We start from the raw sequence: 18143 nt of genomic DNA, 5'->3' as shown, positions 1-18143 counted from the left end.
TTCTGGCGCAATATGGCTGCCGTCGCATCATCCAGGTGGATGCTGCACATTGGTGGTGGTTGAGGAGATTCCCCCCTTCTATGTAAAGCGCTTTGAGTGCAGAGAAAAGCGCTATATAAATGTAATGAATTATTATTAATTATTATTATTATTCTCTAAACCTTATTACCTTTTATTTTATCTATCTGGATATGAGATATCTGTACCACTCACTTTGAGACCTTTCAAATGACACCAAAAACATACCAGTCAATCATAAACATTTACATTAAACTATGTTCTTTTGTGAGTTCTTTGTTGTTTCTGGGAGGAAGTCAGGCTGTATGGGGAGGTCGAATGCTAATTAGCCAGCAAGGCCCTTTTGTCTCAGATCAGGGCCCCAACCAGTATTTTCAGTCTTACAGTACCCCTCTGGGTTTACCCACGTGGCGGTGGGGCTGCCTTCTTCAGACTTTGCCGCCATTTTGGTGGTTCTCTCACACCCACCATTTTCCGGCAACTCCAACGTTGAGGCGTTTGGGATCACTCTTGGTCTGGCCTCTACCCCTTTGACCTGTTCGGCATGGGTGGCCCTACCAGGAGTACAAGACTCCCGCCGACATAGCTCTAGGGGTCACGGAGACACGCAAAGTGCCCCACCACGATAAGGTGGTGATCCGTCGAGACACACACACACACACACACACACACACACACACTCTCTCACATACACTCTCTCACATACACTCTCTCACACACACACACACACACACACACACACACACACACACACACACACACACACACACACACACACACACACTCTCACACACACTCTCTCACACACACACTTCACATCATCATCAGCCTAAACACACTCAGTCACTCACACACACACACTCTCGGGCACTAAAGCTATGGTGCTTTGAGTTGAGTTTGTGTGATGCTTCGCCAGAACTTCTACATCATTATTATTATGAGAGGTACACAAATATTTTGGGCTCATTATAAAACTGCTAAGCACTTAACGGGACACACCGCATTCCTCTAGAAAAGGACCAAACAAGGTTTTGTAATGCATATTTGTACTTCACCTCTATAAAAGCAGCTCACACACACACACCGTATATGAGGAGGATGCCTCTCGTTCTCCAGCTGAAGGTTTCTGACCGCACTCGACGCGCCGCCTTCACAGAGCTGGGTTGAGGTCTACAGATGCAGAGTGCAATACAGATGTGTATTTAGGGTGTGTTCTTTCCGCTAGACAGTGCTTGAGAACCCTGTAACTGAGAGTGTGTGTGTTTCTCTGTCAGTGACCCAGAGTGTGTGTTGGAGGAGCGTGCGGCGCCCCAGAGCTCGACTCCTGCGCGCCACAGCAGAGCCGCTCGGAGCAATCACAGGTGTGTGTACGTGTGTGTGCATGCATTAGGGTGACATAGACAAATACTGCATAGATACAAATAAACCTTTATTTAAATGACGTTTAACGATAAAGTTGACCGCTGTGTTCCTCCTGTGTGCAGTGAGTCTGAGGTTCACAGCACTCGCCCGAAGGTGCGCAGCTCTCCAGCCGACAGCCGCTCGTCGTCCTCAGGGAAGCGCAGCTCCAAGAGGTGTGTGTGTGTGTGTGTGTGTGTGTGTGTGTGTGTGTGTGTGTGTGTGTGAGACTGTGAACATGCACTGACTGACGTGTGTCTCTCAGGGCCCGATGGCAGGACGCGTCAGGGATTCAGGAGGACTGGAGCGACGAGGAGTCTCTGTTCAGCGCCGCTTCAGGTACACACACACACACACACACACACACACACACACACACACAGCTGCAGGGCCAGGGATGATTTCTCCGTATCACAGCTCTGACAGATCATGGCGTGTGCTGTGTTGATCTCCAGGGATGGTTTGCCTTTATAGGGACATTTTTATGACCTTATTGGATGTGCCTCATCTTTGTGTAAAACCCTTTGCATTTAATCAGTTGCAATAATAGGACGCCACAGGGATGTTTCCAGTCAGAAGAAATCAGTATGAAAATCTGATCTTGCTCTGCATTTACACGGAAACAATCTCAAAGCATGATTTATGCAGTTGTAATTGCAAAGATATTTAAATTGAATCGTTCGCTCTACAGATTCGCTCAAAGGGCTGAGATGACCTTTTCCATTGACTTCCAGGGGCATTTTTGTATAACTTTATTGGATGCATGCATCATCTTTGGTTAAAACTCTTTGCATATAATCAAGAGACTCAATCAGAATAATAAAATACTACAGGGATGTGTCCAGTCAAATGAAATCAGTATGTAAATCTGCTTTTGCTCTTTGCATTTGGATGCATTTACACTGCAATAACAACTGCATTAATCATGCTTTGAGATTTTTTAAAAAATATTGAAATTATTTGTTCAATGATACTTTGAAAGCGCCCGTGTGTGAATGAGTCGTTGAATCATCCACTCAACCGATTGGCTCAAAAGGCTGATTCTTGCATCTATGAATGAATCACTGAGTTTGGACAACACTGTTTCTGGACTATAACTCCAAAATAACACACGCAGGGAAAGCAGGATTACAGAATAACACACACTCGTTTATACCACACTTTATTCATCAGGAGGAACAGCGCGTCACACGTCATAACACTGTTTCTACGTCATTACACATGCGCAGTCCTTTCAGTTTCCGTTCTCAATCCGATCAAGTGTTCACATGTTCTCTCGATCGGATAAGAAAAGGAATAAACCGACCCTTTCAATCCGATCGAAGTCTCATTGGGATCGAGCTCAGTCGGATCGATCAAGGCGTTTACCTGGAGGCTCTTCAGTCCGATTGAGCCGCCAACCCCATTACTAACGGATTATTTGGTCACATGTAAACCTCGCTGGAGAAAGCATACACATTTAGATGTATTTATTTACCCTGCATTATGATAAAAGTGAATCAATGAAAGCATGCATTCGCAAGGCCTGGTTTAGTGTGTTTTGTGCGAAAGCGAGTGACATGTTCTGTGTATCATTACAAATTAGGAAGTTATGATTGGTGGTACATATGACACATCCTGTGTCTGTCGTCATACACACTCACGTTTCTGCTTCACGTTTGTGTCGTCTGCAGGTCCGTCCCGCAAGAAGAAGTACACCAAGAAGGTGCGTGTGTGTGTGTGTGTGTGTGTGTGTGTCCCATCAGACGCATGTATTGACAGATGCAGTGTAATGTGTTTGAGATGATGTGTTTTCCTCACTGCGTTTCACAGGTGTGTTGTCCATCTGTAAATGTTAGAAACTCCTGGAGAGAGAGAGAGATAGATAGATAGATAGACAGACAGACAGACAGACAGACAGACAGACAGACATATATATATATATATATATTATTTATTTTTTATTGAAAAAATATACTGTATATCGCCATTCACCAAACAATACAGATATATGATTTTTTTGGCCATATCGCCCAGCCCTAATTTAGAAATATGATGTGAAAATGCCCGCCTTGTGTAGTATCACCGTAAACACAGTCGGTTGAGTCTTCAGTGAGCGTAAACATGAGAGATGAGGTGTGTGTGTGTGTGTGTGTGTGTGTGTGTGTGTGTGTGAACACTGGACCCGTGCAGCTCTTAAAGTGACAGCAGCCTAATATCCCTGCTGCTGTCTTACATGCTAATCAAACAAAAGACAGAAAATAGAAAGACAGACTGAATTACTGTAATAAGGGTTAACCTATATTTATACAGTGAAGATTAATTAATATTTCTGAACCTGAGTTTAGAGCTTCATGGAAACCCTGAAAAGATCTGTTTATTTCATTTGTATGGTTGTATTTATTTGTGCTATTCCTCATAATTTGAGTTTGTTCTTATTTTATTACTATCTTTAACAATATTTCAAATGTACTAGTAGTTTTTGGTGTCGGAACCTTATATATTAAAGGGTTACTTCAGGATTTAGCATTAAGCTTTGTATCAGTAGAAAACCTCTAGTATTTTCGAATTACCGTGCTTTCAACCCTCATATCCCCCTGAGATGAGAGATTTATGTATTTTTTGTCTGGAAAAAATCCTCCGATGACGGAAAAATCGTCATTTTGTGTCATCGGAGGATTTTTTGGCCAGAGGCTAAAGACTACAGCCAGTAGAAGGCGCTGTCCCGCATGTTTTCAGCCCGCCCATACAGGGTGGGATCTCACTCACAGAATGTACACATAGTACCAGCCGTCTTTCTTTGGAAGCTAAGCTAGCAGGTTCTTGTTCTGTGGAGAAAGCTGAGTAGTAGGGGTTACCATCCTCTTTTTCCCGGACATGTCCAGCCGTCGAGATCGTCCAAAATGTCCAGGATTTGGCTTTTGCTTTCTGCGGTCACCATTCATTGTTTACATGCACACCTTTTGTTTCAATCTAACTGAATTAATTCCGATTGGTGAATCTGAATGTAGTGTTTACATGAACGCTAAACAAGTGATCGGTTGATGTGCGTTTTAACATTGCTAAGAAAATTCCCGCTCCTCCGTGAGAGATACGAGACCGGCGCATCTCAGTTAGTAATCACGCCACCGGACTCGCGTCGTTCTCCCGCGGCCCTCAGCCTCGTCCTGCTCACCACAGTAAACATGATGAATGGCGACTGTATAACGCAAAAGCCGTAATCCCAGACTCACTTGTACTTAGCTTTGTTGTTTACAACTGCTCTCCAACCGGTAGGCGTGGCTTGGGAGTGACCTCGTAGGGCAGCGAAGCAAGTGCATTCTGGGAGTTAGATACAATTTCTGGCTTTACTCAGTCTAGAAAGCTCCAAATTCAAAAATAATTTCACATTTCTACTACATAAATGACCCATTTTAAATACACATTCATCTTTCCAGAGGTGAAGTATCCCTTTAAGGTTACATGGATCAAAAACAACTTAAACAATAACTAGACATATTTATTTGATGTATTTATCACTTTTTTGTGTTGGGGCCAATGAAAATTTTGGCGGGGCAAGTAAAAATTGTGTGTGTGTGTGTGTGTGTCAGATGTGGACGGTGCAGGAGTCGGACTGGCTGAAAGAGGGCGTGCGGCGCTTCGGCGTGGGATGCTGGGAGCCGATCCGCTTGAACTTCCCCTTCACGGGGCGCACCGCCTGCAACCTGAAGGACCGCTGGAGGACCATGGTCAAGCTCAAGATGGTCTGACACACACACGGGATCATCTTCGTTTTATACCCATGTTCACTAACTGTTTTATAACACCGTGTGTGTGTGAGTGTATGTGTGTGAGAGAGGTTTTCGTTCCCTATTAAATGTTCGTTGTGTTGAAGCAAGAGTTGCTGTCATCCTTCCACACCATCGTCTGCTGAAACTGAAGCATCTCGATGAACACCTTCATAAACACCACCTCAACTTCATCAAATCAAGATGAATATACACTCACCTAAAGGATTATTAGGAACACCTGTTCAGTTTATCATTAATGCAATTATCTAATCAACCAATCACATGGCAGTTGCTTCAATGCATTTAGGGGTGTGGTCCTGGTCAAGACAATCTCCTGAACTACAAACTGAATGTCAGAATGGGAAAGAAAGGTGATTTAAGCAATTTTGAGCGTGGCATGGTTGTTGGTGCCAGACGGGCCGGTCTGAGTATTTCACAATCTGCTCAGTTACTGGGATTTTCACGCACAACCATTTCTAGGGTTTACAAAGAATGGTGTGAAAAGGGAAAAACATCCAGTATGCGGCAGTCCTGTGGGCGAAAATGCCTTGTTGATGCTAGAGGTCAGAGGAGAATGGGCCAACTGATTCAAGCTGATAGAAGAGCAACTTTGACTGAAATAACCACTCGCTACAACCGAGGTATGCAGCAAAGCATTTGTGAAGCCACAACACGGGAGCTTCGTGCCCTGGATGTGCATCCCACAAATCTCCATCAACTGCAAGATGCTATCCTATCAATATGGGCCAACATTTCTAAAGAATGCTTTCAGCACCTTGTTGAATCAATGCCTCGTAGAATTAAGGCAGTTCTGAAGGTGAAAGGGGGTCAAACACAGTATTAGTATGGTGTTCCTAATAATCCTTTAGGTGAGTGGAGATATTGGGTCTCGTTTTCTGAGAGTCTGTGCTTAAAACAAGAGCAGACGTCTGTCAGTGGGGTCAGAAAAATCTTCATTCACAAGAACAGCATAATTCAACATCAGAAAACAGTTTATCTACCACAGCTGATGTGTAACATGCTCACAGATGTCAGATTTGGCTCAATGTGCTCTTATTATGTGTGTGTGGGCGGAAATCACTGTAACAGAACACACAGATGAGCAGTTCAGAGGTCACATTGTGTGTGTGTGTGTGTGTGTCAGCACGCGCAGGGCTTCTCATCGGCTGATGATGCTGAGGTCAGGCTGACGGTGTGTGAGTTGCTCCGCAGCATTACGGCGTGTGTGTGGTCGTCTGCGACGCTGGTGTCGTTCTGCATCAGCAGCCGGCGAGCCATCATGACGAAGGCCTCCTCCACGCTCCAGGCGTCTCTAGCCGACGTCTCCACCGCCGCTAGCAAGCCCTTCGCCTCCGCTAGCTTGCACGCCTCCTCGAACTGCACCTCGCGCTCCGCCTCCAGGTCTCGCTTGTTACCTGAGGAAACACACGTTTAGACCAAGCGGCTCTCTTTTGAATCCAACACTGAAGTGACTTATCCTGCAGTTCATCCACTGGCCACTAGAGAGCGGCTGCAGAAGAGAGTCAATCCCATAGACCCGCATGTTAAAATGCCCAACTTTACAGCAGGAAGAAACATGTCTACAGCCTGGTGCAAGACGTGGGTTTGGTCTATACAGCTAATTTAGCCCTTTACTCATCTGTTTAAATTATATTAAAGGTGCATTGTGTGATATTTCTGATGATTTGTAGACAGAAATGCAATATCATAAACATAACCATGTTTTCAGTGGTGTATAAAGAGCTTACATAATGAACCGTTATGTTTTTATTAGCATTTCTATTAGCATATTATTTTTATTTATTGGCATTTCTATCTACACACACCGCGGGTCCCCTTACATCGACATGTTTCTACAGTGGCCCTGAACGGACAAACGCGTTACGTCAAGTTCAGGTGTTCTTAGTGCAGAGAAGCGAGCTAAAGTGAATAAAACACTGAACAAGTAACAATAATAATCACAATAACATCGTTTTACTGAATAATTTATTAAACATAATTTATTTATCTTTGTAAAGAAACCTCTTTGCTTAACTGGCTACTCTCTGCTGTCTCAGACGACGACGACATCATCACTTCCTGTCGGCCACCGTAACTTCTGTTGGTTGCAGTTCACAACATCACCACTAGATGCCGCTAAAATGTACATACTGCACCTTTAAGCCTTAAAGTTCTGCATAATTAAGGGCGTGGTCACTTGAATGACAGGTGGATTGCTGCTGATGTCACTACTAGCCGTTTGTCTGCTGTCTGCTAGCATCACGTCACGTCACCTCAGCTAATCCGCCTCGCTGCACATTTTCGTTTATTCCGGGAGTGACGCGCTGCCAAGATGGCGACGGCCACTTTGGGCTTCAAACGTTCAAAAAAGCGAGTGAATTCAGACGCTGACGTTTACACTTTGCGTCGGAGAGCTGGAGCTGTCGCAGAAACTGCTTAGTCACAAGTACTGATAAAACTACTTTTATCTTACATGTTACTAACTTTATAAAATAATTAATAACAATCATAATGACTTTATTTTGTAATTATACATGCCTCTGTGCCAGCTTTGTAGGTTTATCATGCTTTACATAAATAGTGGTAAAGCATGCTAGGACATGTTAAATCACGGTAAACTATGGTAACTTGTTAAGAACATGCTAGCAACATGCTTATCGTGTTAGAATTTAGCTAAAAACATGCTAGCATTGTAGGGGGTGGTGGTGTTGCACACGCAAGCACCATTTTCTTCAGGAAATGTACATTCCAGTCTTCTCCGGATTGGATTTTGGGAAATAGCACTTCAGCAAGTGTACATCGAATGTACACTCGAATTCAGAGAGGATTGTGGGAATAAAGTAGGGAATGATGTCGTTCACTCAGGATTCAGACACCACTACAAAATGGGCGGTAGCCGATACAGTGCACTATATAGTGGATAGAGAGCGGTTTCGGAAACAGCTTATGGTTTAAACGTGAGCTGTTCAGTGACTCGTTCAGTCGTACCGATGAGCGCGGTGAGCACGTTAGCGACTCCGTTCAGTAACTCATTGTTCAGCGTGCGGAGGACTAGCGTGTCGTACCGATGAGCGCGTTGAGCACGTTAGTGGCCCCGTTCAGTGACTCAGCTTTCAGCGTGTGGAGGACTAGCCTGTTGTATCGATGAGTGCGGTGAGCACGTTAGTGGCCCCGTTCAGTGACTCAGCTTTCAGCGTGTGGAGGACTAGCCTGTTGTATCGATGAGTGTGTTAAGCACGCTAGTGGCCCCATTCAGTGACTCAGCGTTCAGCATGTGGTGGACTAGCGTGTCGTACCAATGAGCGCGGTGAGCACGTTTGCGTCCCCGTTCGGTAACTCAGTGTTCAGCACGTGGAACACTAGCATGTCGTATCGATGAGCGCGTTGAGCACGCTAGTGGCCCCATTCAGTGACTCAGCGTTCAGCATGTAGAGGACTAGCGTGTCGTACCAATGAGTGCGGTGAGCATGTTAGCGGCCCCGTTCGGTAACTCCGTGTTCAGCGTGCGGAGGACTATCGTTCAGTCGTACCGATGAGCGCGGTTGAGCACGTTAGCGGCCCCGTTCGGTAACTCAGTGTTCAGCGTGCGGAGGACTAGCGTTCAGTCGTACCATTGAGCGTATCATTGCATACTGGACACTAAACATGATATACTGAACGCTGTACATGACATACTGAACACTGCATACTGAACACTACACATTATATGCTGAACACTGCATACTGAACCTGTTCAGTGACTCAGTGTTCAGAGTGCGGAGGACTAGCGTGTCATACCGATGAGCGCGGTGAGCACGTTAGCTGCCCCAAACTGCTTTAGCTCGTGGATCCAGCGCGGCAGCGAGTCGAAGGTGGCCCGGCGGCTGATGTCGTAGGCGATCATGGCCCCGTGTGCACTGCGGTAGTAGCTCTGCGTGATGGTGCGGAAGCGCTCCTGGCCCGCCGTGTCCCACACCTGCATCTACACACACACACACACACACACACAGAGAGAGAGTCAGTACACGAGGGAAGTTCACTGATCACTGCTGCTCCTCTGACAGAGAGTCATAGAAACCAAACACACCTGCTCACCACTGTCTCTGTGGCCTCACTCGCGTGAGAACAACACTGGCTGACTGCATACTGAACACTAAACATGATACAAAGAGTATAGAAGTAACAAGAGGCGAAACTCCGTTGCAGTTTTGACAACAGCCACTAGGTGGCGCTTCGGTAGCGCGGCCGCCATTTTGGACTGAACCAGCGGCTTTTCCGTTAGCACAACTACTGTACAGCATTAACATTATGTCTGGAAATAATTGGAAACAAAGAAAACAGTGTTCTGCCATCAACTGCAACAACTACCAGTGTACAACCAATCAACTAACATTTCATAGATTCCCCAAAGATGCAGAGAGGTAAAGTAGAAAAGGTTTTATTAACTTTAAAGTGAGCTAACGTCAACGATAACAGGTGCTGTAACGTTAATGTAACAAGCTATCCCATAACCGCAGTTACAGTTTGCTAATGTTATGTATTTGGTCGAAATTGTCAAGACTCGAAATGGGCTTTTTAAATCGCATACTTTCAGAGATATATGAACACCTAACCTGGCAAATGACCGCTTTATTAATTCATTGTTATCACTAAATTAACCCTTTATGTCACCTTTTTTTCGCATAAACATGAAAATTACTATCCAAACTTAAATGGTTGTAATTCAAGAATGCTTTGGAATTTAGACCTATGTCTTGTTTTAATTTGTCAGATTATTGTTGAAGTGAAATAAATTATGAAAGTGAAACAGAAAAATGTATAAGTTGGAGTTTATTAAAATGTACACATTTAAAAAATATAATTATTTATATTTTATATAAAATATATATACTACTAAATATATTTTACTCTAGAACTGCAAGAAAATGAAAGCAAAAAATCTGAACAAGTTGTGTTCCACATTTTAGGTTGATATGTTGATATTTCGCTCCCTCACCCTTTCTGCCGTGTGCTCTAACGTTAACTTACACGGTTTGGAGCTGCGCGCTCTTGCTCGCCCGCTTGCTCGCTCTAGATTCCGGGTGTTTTTAGCTAATTTGCGGGCATCAGGGAGCCGCTATCAATATGCGGGAGACTCCCGGATCTTCCGGGAGACCTGGGATGTCTGCTCTAGAGATATTAAAAACTAGAAACTACTTTTTAGTTCATTTAACCGCTTTTGAATTTGAACCCGGTATCGTTCAATCCTACGACAGCTGTGTTGCGTTCAGTCCAAGATGGCGGAGCTGCAGCTCTGCGCATGGGGGAGTTTGTTGCAATGGAACGTTCTATTGAGTTTCGCCTCTTGTTACTTCTATACTCTTTGCATGATATACTGAACACTATTGACACACTGAACACTGCATACTGAACACTAAACATGATATACTGAACACTAAACATGATATACTGAACACTGCATACTGAAAACTAAACATGACATACTGAATACTGCATACTGATCACTAAACATGATATACTGAACACTGCATACTGAACACTAAACTTGACATACTGAACATTAAACATGATATACTGAATTCTGCATACTGAACACTAAACATGATATACTGAACACAAAAAATGATATACTTAACACTAAATATGACATACTGAACACTAAACTTAATATACTGAACACTGTACATGACATACTGAGCATTAAACAAACTGAACACTAAAATGATATACTGAACACTACTCATACTGAACAATGCATACTGAACACTAAACATCATATACTGAACACTGCATACTGAACACTACACATATACTGAACACTGCATACTGAACATTAAACATGGCATAGGTAACTCTACATACTGCCTACTACACATACTGCTGTGTACACTATATACTGTTACAGAACACTGAACACTACATTCTGCCTCCTGAACATTGTATTTGGCCCAATGCTGTAATGAACTACATTGCAGAACACTATACACTGCTTACTGAACACTATACTATGTATACTACCTACTGAACACTACATTATATTCTGTCTTCTTTTAATGTAAACTGAATACGGTACACCGTTGAACAGTGAACATGACATCTGCACAGTGTACACTACATACTGCCTACATACTAGAGTGTACACTATAAATTGCATTATATACACATTCTGCCTAGTGCTCAGTTTATACTATCAAATGCATTACAGCACTGTACACTACATTCGGCCTCCATTACAGCAATAAGCAGTATATAGTGTTCAGCAGGCAGTATGCAGTGTACACTGTGCAGTATTAAGTGTAGTGTTCAGTAGGCAGTGCACAGTGTTTTGTAATTTAGTTCATTACAGCAATAAGCAGTATACAGTGTTCAGAATTACATTACAAAACACTGCCTACTGGACCCTACACTACTGCACTACTTACTGTACACTGCCTTCTGAATACTCAATACTGCCTAATGAACCCTGTATTACCTCAAACAGTGTACACTAAATACTGTCTACTATACATATTGTATACATGCTGCAGTGTACAATACAATCTATTACATATCTTCTACACATACTGCCTGGTGCTCAGTGTACACTATAAACTGCATTACAGAACACTTAACTTCCTACTGTACATTTCATAATGTCTGCTAAACACTGTACAAAACAGGCTGCCAACTGAACAGTGTACATTCCATACTGTACAGTGTATACAACATACTGTAGTGCACACTGCATACTTATGCTCCGAGTACACAGTATGTTGCTTACTGAACATTATACATCCTGCAGTGTACACTGCATACTTATGCTCATGTACACAGCATGTTGCTTACTGAATAGTGTACATACTGCAGTGTACACTACATACTTCTGCTCATGTACACAGCATGTTGCTTACTGAACAGTATATATACTGCAGTGTACATACTGCAGTGTACACTACATACTTATGCTTGTATACAACGCATGTTGCTTACTGAACAGTATACATCCTGCAGTGTACACTTCATACTTATGCTCGTGTACACAGCATGTTGCTTACTGAACAGTGTACATACTGCAGTGTACACTACATACTTCTGCTCATGTACACAGCATGTTGCTTACTGAACAGTATATATACTGTAGTGTACACTACATACTTATGCTCATGTACACAGCATGTTGCTTACTGAACAGTATACATACTGCAGTGTACACTACATACTTATTCTCATGTACACAGCATGTTGCTTACTGAACAGTGTACATACTGTAGTGTACACTACATACTTATGCTCATGTACACAGCATGTTGCTTACTGAACAGTATACATACTGCAGTGTACACTACATACTTATTCTCATGTACACAGCATGTTGCTTACTGAACAGTGTACATACTGTAGTGTACACTACATACTTATGCTCATGTACACAGCATGTTGCTTACTGAATAGTGTACATACTGAAGTGTACACTACATACTTATGCTCATGTACACAGCATGTTGCTTACTGAACAGTATACATACTGCAGTGTACACTACATACTTATTCTCATGTACACAGCATGTTGCTTACTGAACAGTGTACATACTGTAGTGTACACTACATACTTATGCTCATGTACACAGCATGTTGCTTACTGAATAGTGTACATACTGAAGTGTACACTACATACTTATGCTCATGTACACAGCATGTTGCTTACTGAACAGTATATATACTGTAGTGTACACTACATACTTATGCTCCGTGTACACAGCATGTTGCTTACTGAACAGTGTACATACTGTAGTGTACACTACATACTTATGCTCATGTACACAGCATGTTGCTTACTGAACAGTGTACATACTGTAGTGTACACTACATACTTATGCTCATGTACACAGCATGTTGCTTACTGAACAGTATATATACTGCAGTGTACACTGCATACTTATGCTCATGTACACAGCATGTTGCTTACTGAATAGTGTACATACTGCAGTGTACACTACATACTTCTGCTCATGTACACAGTGTAAGAGCCATAAGTCACATTTCTTTATGTAGATGTGGAATAAATAATTGTGTGTATCAAGCAATCAGTAAATAATTAAGAGTAAATAATTTTATTTGTGCAATATAATATTTCGTATTGACGATGATGTCATTTCCGGCAATGACGGTTAGTTTTTCTTGTGATGCAATGCTGGAGCGATACAGTTTTTTGACTGTGTAACATTTTCCAGTTAATTTTGTTATTAAACTTTGCTGAAAGGAAGTTGCTGGACTACGGTATGTTATTCGAGTTCAAATCACGCTCACTCAAAGAAGAAGCAACAAGATGGAAATTTAGACGGATTGCTATCACACACAGCATGTTGCTTACTGAACAGTATACATACTGCAGTGTACATACTGCAGTGTACACTACATACTTATGCTTGTATACACCGCATGTTGCTTACTGAACAGTATACATCCTGCAGTGTACACTTCATACTTATGCTCGTGTACACAGCATGTTGCTTACTGAACAGTGTACATACTGCAGGGTACACTATATACTTATGCTCATATACACAGCATGTTGCTTACTGAATAGTGTACATACTGCAGTGTACACTACATACTTCTGCTCATGTACACAGCATGTTGCTTACTGAACAGTATATATACTGTAGTGTACACTACATACTTATGCTCATGTACACAGCATGTTGCTTACTGAACAGTATACATACTGCAGTGTACACTACATACTTATTCTCATGTACACAGCATGTTGCTTACTGAACAGTGTACATACTGTAGTGTACACTACATACTTATGCTCATGTACACAGCATGTTGCTTACTGAACAGTATACATACTGCAGTGTACACTACATACTTATTCTCATGTACACAGCATGTTGCTTACTGAACAGTGTACATACTGTAGTGTACACTACATACTTATGCTCATGTACACAGCATGTTGCTTACTGAACAGTATACATACTGCAGTGTACACTGCATACTTATGCTCATGTACACAGCATGTTGCTTACTGAACAGTATACATCCTGCAGTGTACACTTCATACTTATGCTCGTGTACACAGCATGTTGCTTACTGAACAGTGTACATACTGCAGGGTACACTATATACTTATGCTCATATACACAGCATGTTGCTTACTGAATAGTGTACATACTGCAGTGTACACTACATACTTCTGCTCATGTACACAGCATGTTGCTTACTGAACAGTATATATACTGTAGTGTACACTACATACTTATGCTCATGTACACAGCATGTTGCTTACTGAACAGTATACATACTGCAGTGTACACTACATACTTATTCTCATGTACACAGCATGTTGCTTACTGAACAGTGTACATACTGTAGTGTACACTACATACTTATGCTCATGTACACAGCATGTTGCTTACTGAACAGTATACATACTGCAGTGTACACTACATACTTATTCTCATGTACACAGCATGTTGCTTACTGAACAGTGTACATACTGTAGTGTACACTACATACTTATGCTCATGTACACAGCATGTTGCTTACTGAATAGTGTACATACTGCAGTGTACACTACAAACTTATGCTCATGTACACAGCATGTTGCTTACTGAACAGTATATATACTGTAGTGTACACTACATACGTATGCTCCTAGTACACAGCATGTTGCTTACTGAACAGTGTACATACTGTAGTGTACACTACATACTTATGCTCATGTACACAGCATGTTGCTTACTGAACAGTATACATACTGCAGTGTACACTGCATACTTATGCTCATGTACACAGCATGTTGCTTACTGAACAGTATACATACTGCAGTGTACACTACATACTTATGCTTGTATACACCGCATGTTGCTTACTGAACAGTATACATACTGCATTGTACACTACATACTTATTCTCATGTACACAGCATGTTGCTTACTGAACAGTGTACATACTGTAGTGTACACTACATACTTATGCTCATGTACACAGCATGTTGCTTACTGAACAGTATACATACTGCAGTGTACACTACATACTTATTCTCATGTACACAGCATGTTGCTTACTGAACAGTGTACATACTGTAGTGTACACTACATACTTATGCTCATGTACACAGCATGTTGCTTACTGAATAGTGTACATACTGCAGTGTACACTACATACTTATGCTTGTATACACCGCATGTTGCTTACTGAATAGTGTACATACTGCAGTGTACACTACATACTTATGCTTGTATACACCGCATGTTGCTTACTGAATAGTGTACATACTGCAGTGTACACTACATACTTATGCTCATGTACACAGCATGTTGCTTACTGAACAGTATATATACTGTAGTGTACACTACATACTTATGATCCGTGTACACAGCATGTTGCTTACTGAACAGTGTACATACTGTAGTGTACACTACATACTTATGCTCATGTACACAGCATGTTGCTTACTGAACAGTGTACATACTGTAGTGTACACTACATACTTATGCTCATGTACACAGCATGTTGCTTACTGAACAGTATACATACTGCAGTGTACACTGCATACTTATGCTCATGTACACAGCATGTTGCTTACTGAACAGTATACATAATGCAGTGTACACAACATACTTATGCTTGTATACACCGCATGTTGCTTACTGAACAGTATACATACTGCATTGTACACTACATACTTATGCTCATGTACACAGCATGTTGCTTACTGAACAGTATATATACTGTAGTGTACACTACATACTTATGCTCCGTGTACACAGCATGTTGCTTACTGAACAGTGTACATACTGTAGTGTACACTACATACTTATGCTCATGTACACAGCATGTTGCTTACTGAACAGTATACATACTGCAGTGTACACTACATACTTATGCTTGTATACACCGCAAGTTGCTTACTGAACAGTATACATACTGCAGTGTACACCACATACTTATGCTTGTATACACCGCATGTTGCTTACTGAACAGTATACATACTGCAGTGTACACTGCATACTTATGCTCATGTACACAGCATGTTGCTTACTGAACAGTATACATAATGCAGTGTACACAACATACTTATGCTTGTATACACCGCATGTTGCTTACTGAACAGTATACATACTGCATTGTACACTGCATACTTATGCTCATGTACACAGCATGTTGCTTACTGAACAGTATACATCCTGCAGTGTACACTTCATACTTATGCTCGTGTACACAGCATGTTGCTTACTGAACAGTGTAAATACTGCAGTGTACACTACATACTTATGCTCATGTACACAGCATGTTGCTTACTGAACAGTGTACATACTGCAGTGTACACTACATACTTATGCTCATGTACACAGCATGTTGCTTACTGAATAGTGTACATACTGCAGTGTACACTACATACTTATGCTCATGTACACAGCATGTTGCTTACTGAACAGTATATATACTGTAGTGTACAGTACATACTTATGCTCATGTACTGAGCATGTTGCTTACCTAACAGTATATATACTGTAGTGTACACTACATACTTATGCTCCGTGTACACAGCATGTTGCTTACTGAACAGTGTACATACTGTAGTGTTATGCTCATGTACACAGCATGTTGCTTACTGAACAGTATACATACTGCAGTGTACACTACATACTTATGCTTGTATACACCGCATGTTGCTTACTGAACAGTATACATACTGCAGTGTACACCACATACTTATGCTTGTATACACCACATGTTGCTTACTGAACAGTATACATACTGCAGTGTACACTGCATACTTATGCTCATGTACACAGCATGTTGCTTACTGAACAGTGTACATCCTGCAGTGTACACTTCATACTTATGCTCGTGTACACAGCATGTTGCTTACTGAACAGTGTACATCCTGCAGTGTACACTTCATACTTATGCTCGTGCACACAGCATGTTGCTTACTGAACAGTATAGTGTACACTATATACTGCCTGCTAAGTGTACACTGTACTGCATACCGAAAACTGTACACTACATACTGCAATCTGCAGTGTACACTACATATTGTCTACTGCACAATGTATACTACTTGCTGTCAAGTGTACTCTACATTCTGCAATACATACTCCATACACAAGTGAAACATGCATTTTTCTGTTAATCTTTGCTCTCACATTTGTCTTTATTCGGTTTCACTTTATTTTGATGGTCCCTTTAACACATTCTGTTGACTATAAGTAATGTTGCACCTGCATGTCTACTAACTCTCATTAGAGTATTAGTAGAGTATTAGTAGACTGGTAGGGTTAGAATAAGTTGACATGCAGTTGCAAAGTTACTTATAGTCAGTAGAATAAAGTCAGAGGATCATCACAATAAAGAGTTAGCAGATATTAGTTAGCAGTCCACTAATACTCTAATAAGAGTTAGTTGTCATGTAGTTGCAAAGTTATTTATGGTCAACAGAATGTTCAAAAGGCGCCATCAAAATAAAGTGTTACCCTTTATACTTCTAGATCCACACATCAATATAAGAGACAAACACAAAGCCTAGCATGTTTGCGTGTGCTGCAGGAAGCAGCCGTGTGTGTTTCTTCCTGTAGTGCGACACTAACACACTGAGAGGATAAACTGGTTCTGCTGGCTGAACCGGTTCAGTGTAAGAGCCACACGTGCAGCAGGAGAGTCACACTGACCTGCGTATACACACACTCAGTCTGACTAACATCACGAACATGGAGCTGTGGTGTGACCCCTAACCTTCACTCTGCGGCCCTCGATGCTGAGCGTGCGCACGGTGAAGTCCACGCCGATGGTGTTCTGCTGGCGCTCGCAGAACTGGCTCGTCTTGAAGCTCTGCACCAGGCAGGTCTTGCCCACGTTTGAGTCCCCGATGAGGATGATCTTGAAGAGGAAGTCGAAGGAGTCGTCCTGAGGATCCATGGGTCAGGATCCCATAGCTCTCACACATATATACACACACACACACACACAGAGAGAGAGAGAGGTCTGCCGTCAGTCTCACTGCGC

At 42.0% G+C, this 18143-nt stretch overlaps 2 protein-coding genes across 3 annotated transcripts in view; one reads left to right on the top strand and one right to left on the bottom strand.

The window, feature by feature from the left end:
• The window catches only part of terfa (telomeric repeat binding factor a), a 28070-nt gene extending 22802 nt beyond the window's left edge, over nt 1–5268 (top strand). For both annotated transcript variants that reach the window (XM_081364059.1, XM_081364060.1), the window contains exons 16-20: nt 1293–1379; nt 1503–1592; nt 1682–1755; nt 3090–3121; nt 4986–5268. In XM_081364059.1, the coding sequence (XP_081220185.1) occupies nt 1293–1379; nt 1503–1592; nt 1682–1755; nt 3090–3121; nt 4986–5144 (442 nt within the window). In that variant the 3' untranslated portion in view covers nt 5145–5268. The remainder of the gene's footprint in view (nt 1–1292; nt 1380–1502; nt 1593–1681; nt 1756–3089; nt 3122–4985) is intronic.
• Nucleotides 5269–6168: 900 nt separating this feature from the next.
• On the bottom strand, nt 6169–18143 carry LOC308689936 (ras-related protein Rab-19). Its single transcript, XM_081364062.1, has 3 exons — nt 17874–18143; nt 8943–9126; nt 6169–6580 (listed from the first exon to the last, which is right to left on the bottom strand). Exons 1-3 carry the CDS (start codon nt 18054–18056, stop codon nt 6306–6308), a joined length of 642 nt encoding a protein of 213 aa, XP_081220188.1. The 5' UTR covers nt 18057–18143; the 3' UTR covers nt 6169–6305.

The sequence above is a fragment of the Scardinius erythrophthalmus genome (genome assembly GCF_964197995.2).
Source record: "Scardinius erythrophthalmus genome assembly, chromosome: 4".
In the NCBI taxonomy this organism is placed as follows: domain Eukaryota; kingdom Metazoa; phylum Chordata; class Actinopteri; order Cypriniformes; family Leuciscidae; genus Scardinius; species Scardinius erythrophthalmus.
The sequence above is the reverse complement of the archived record's forward strand: the minus strand, read 5'-3'. Positions and strand labels throughout refer to the sequence as shown.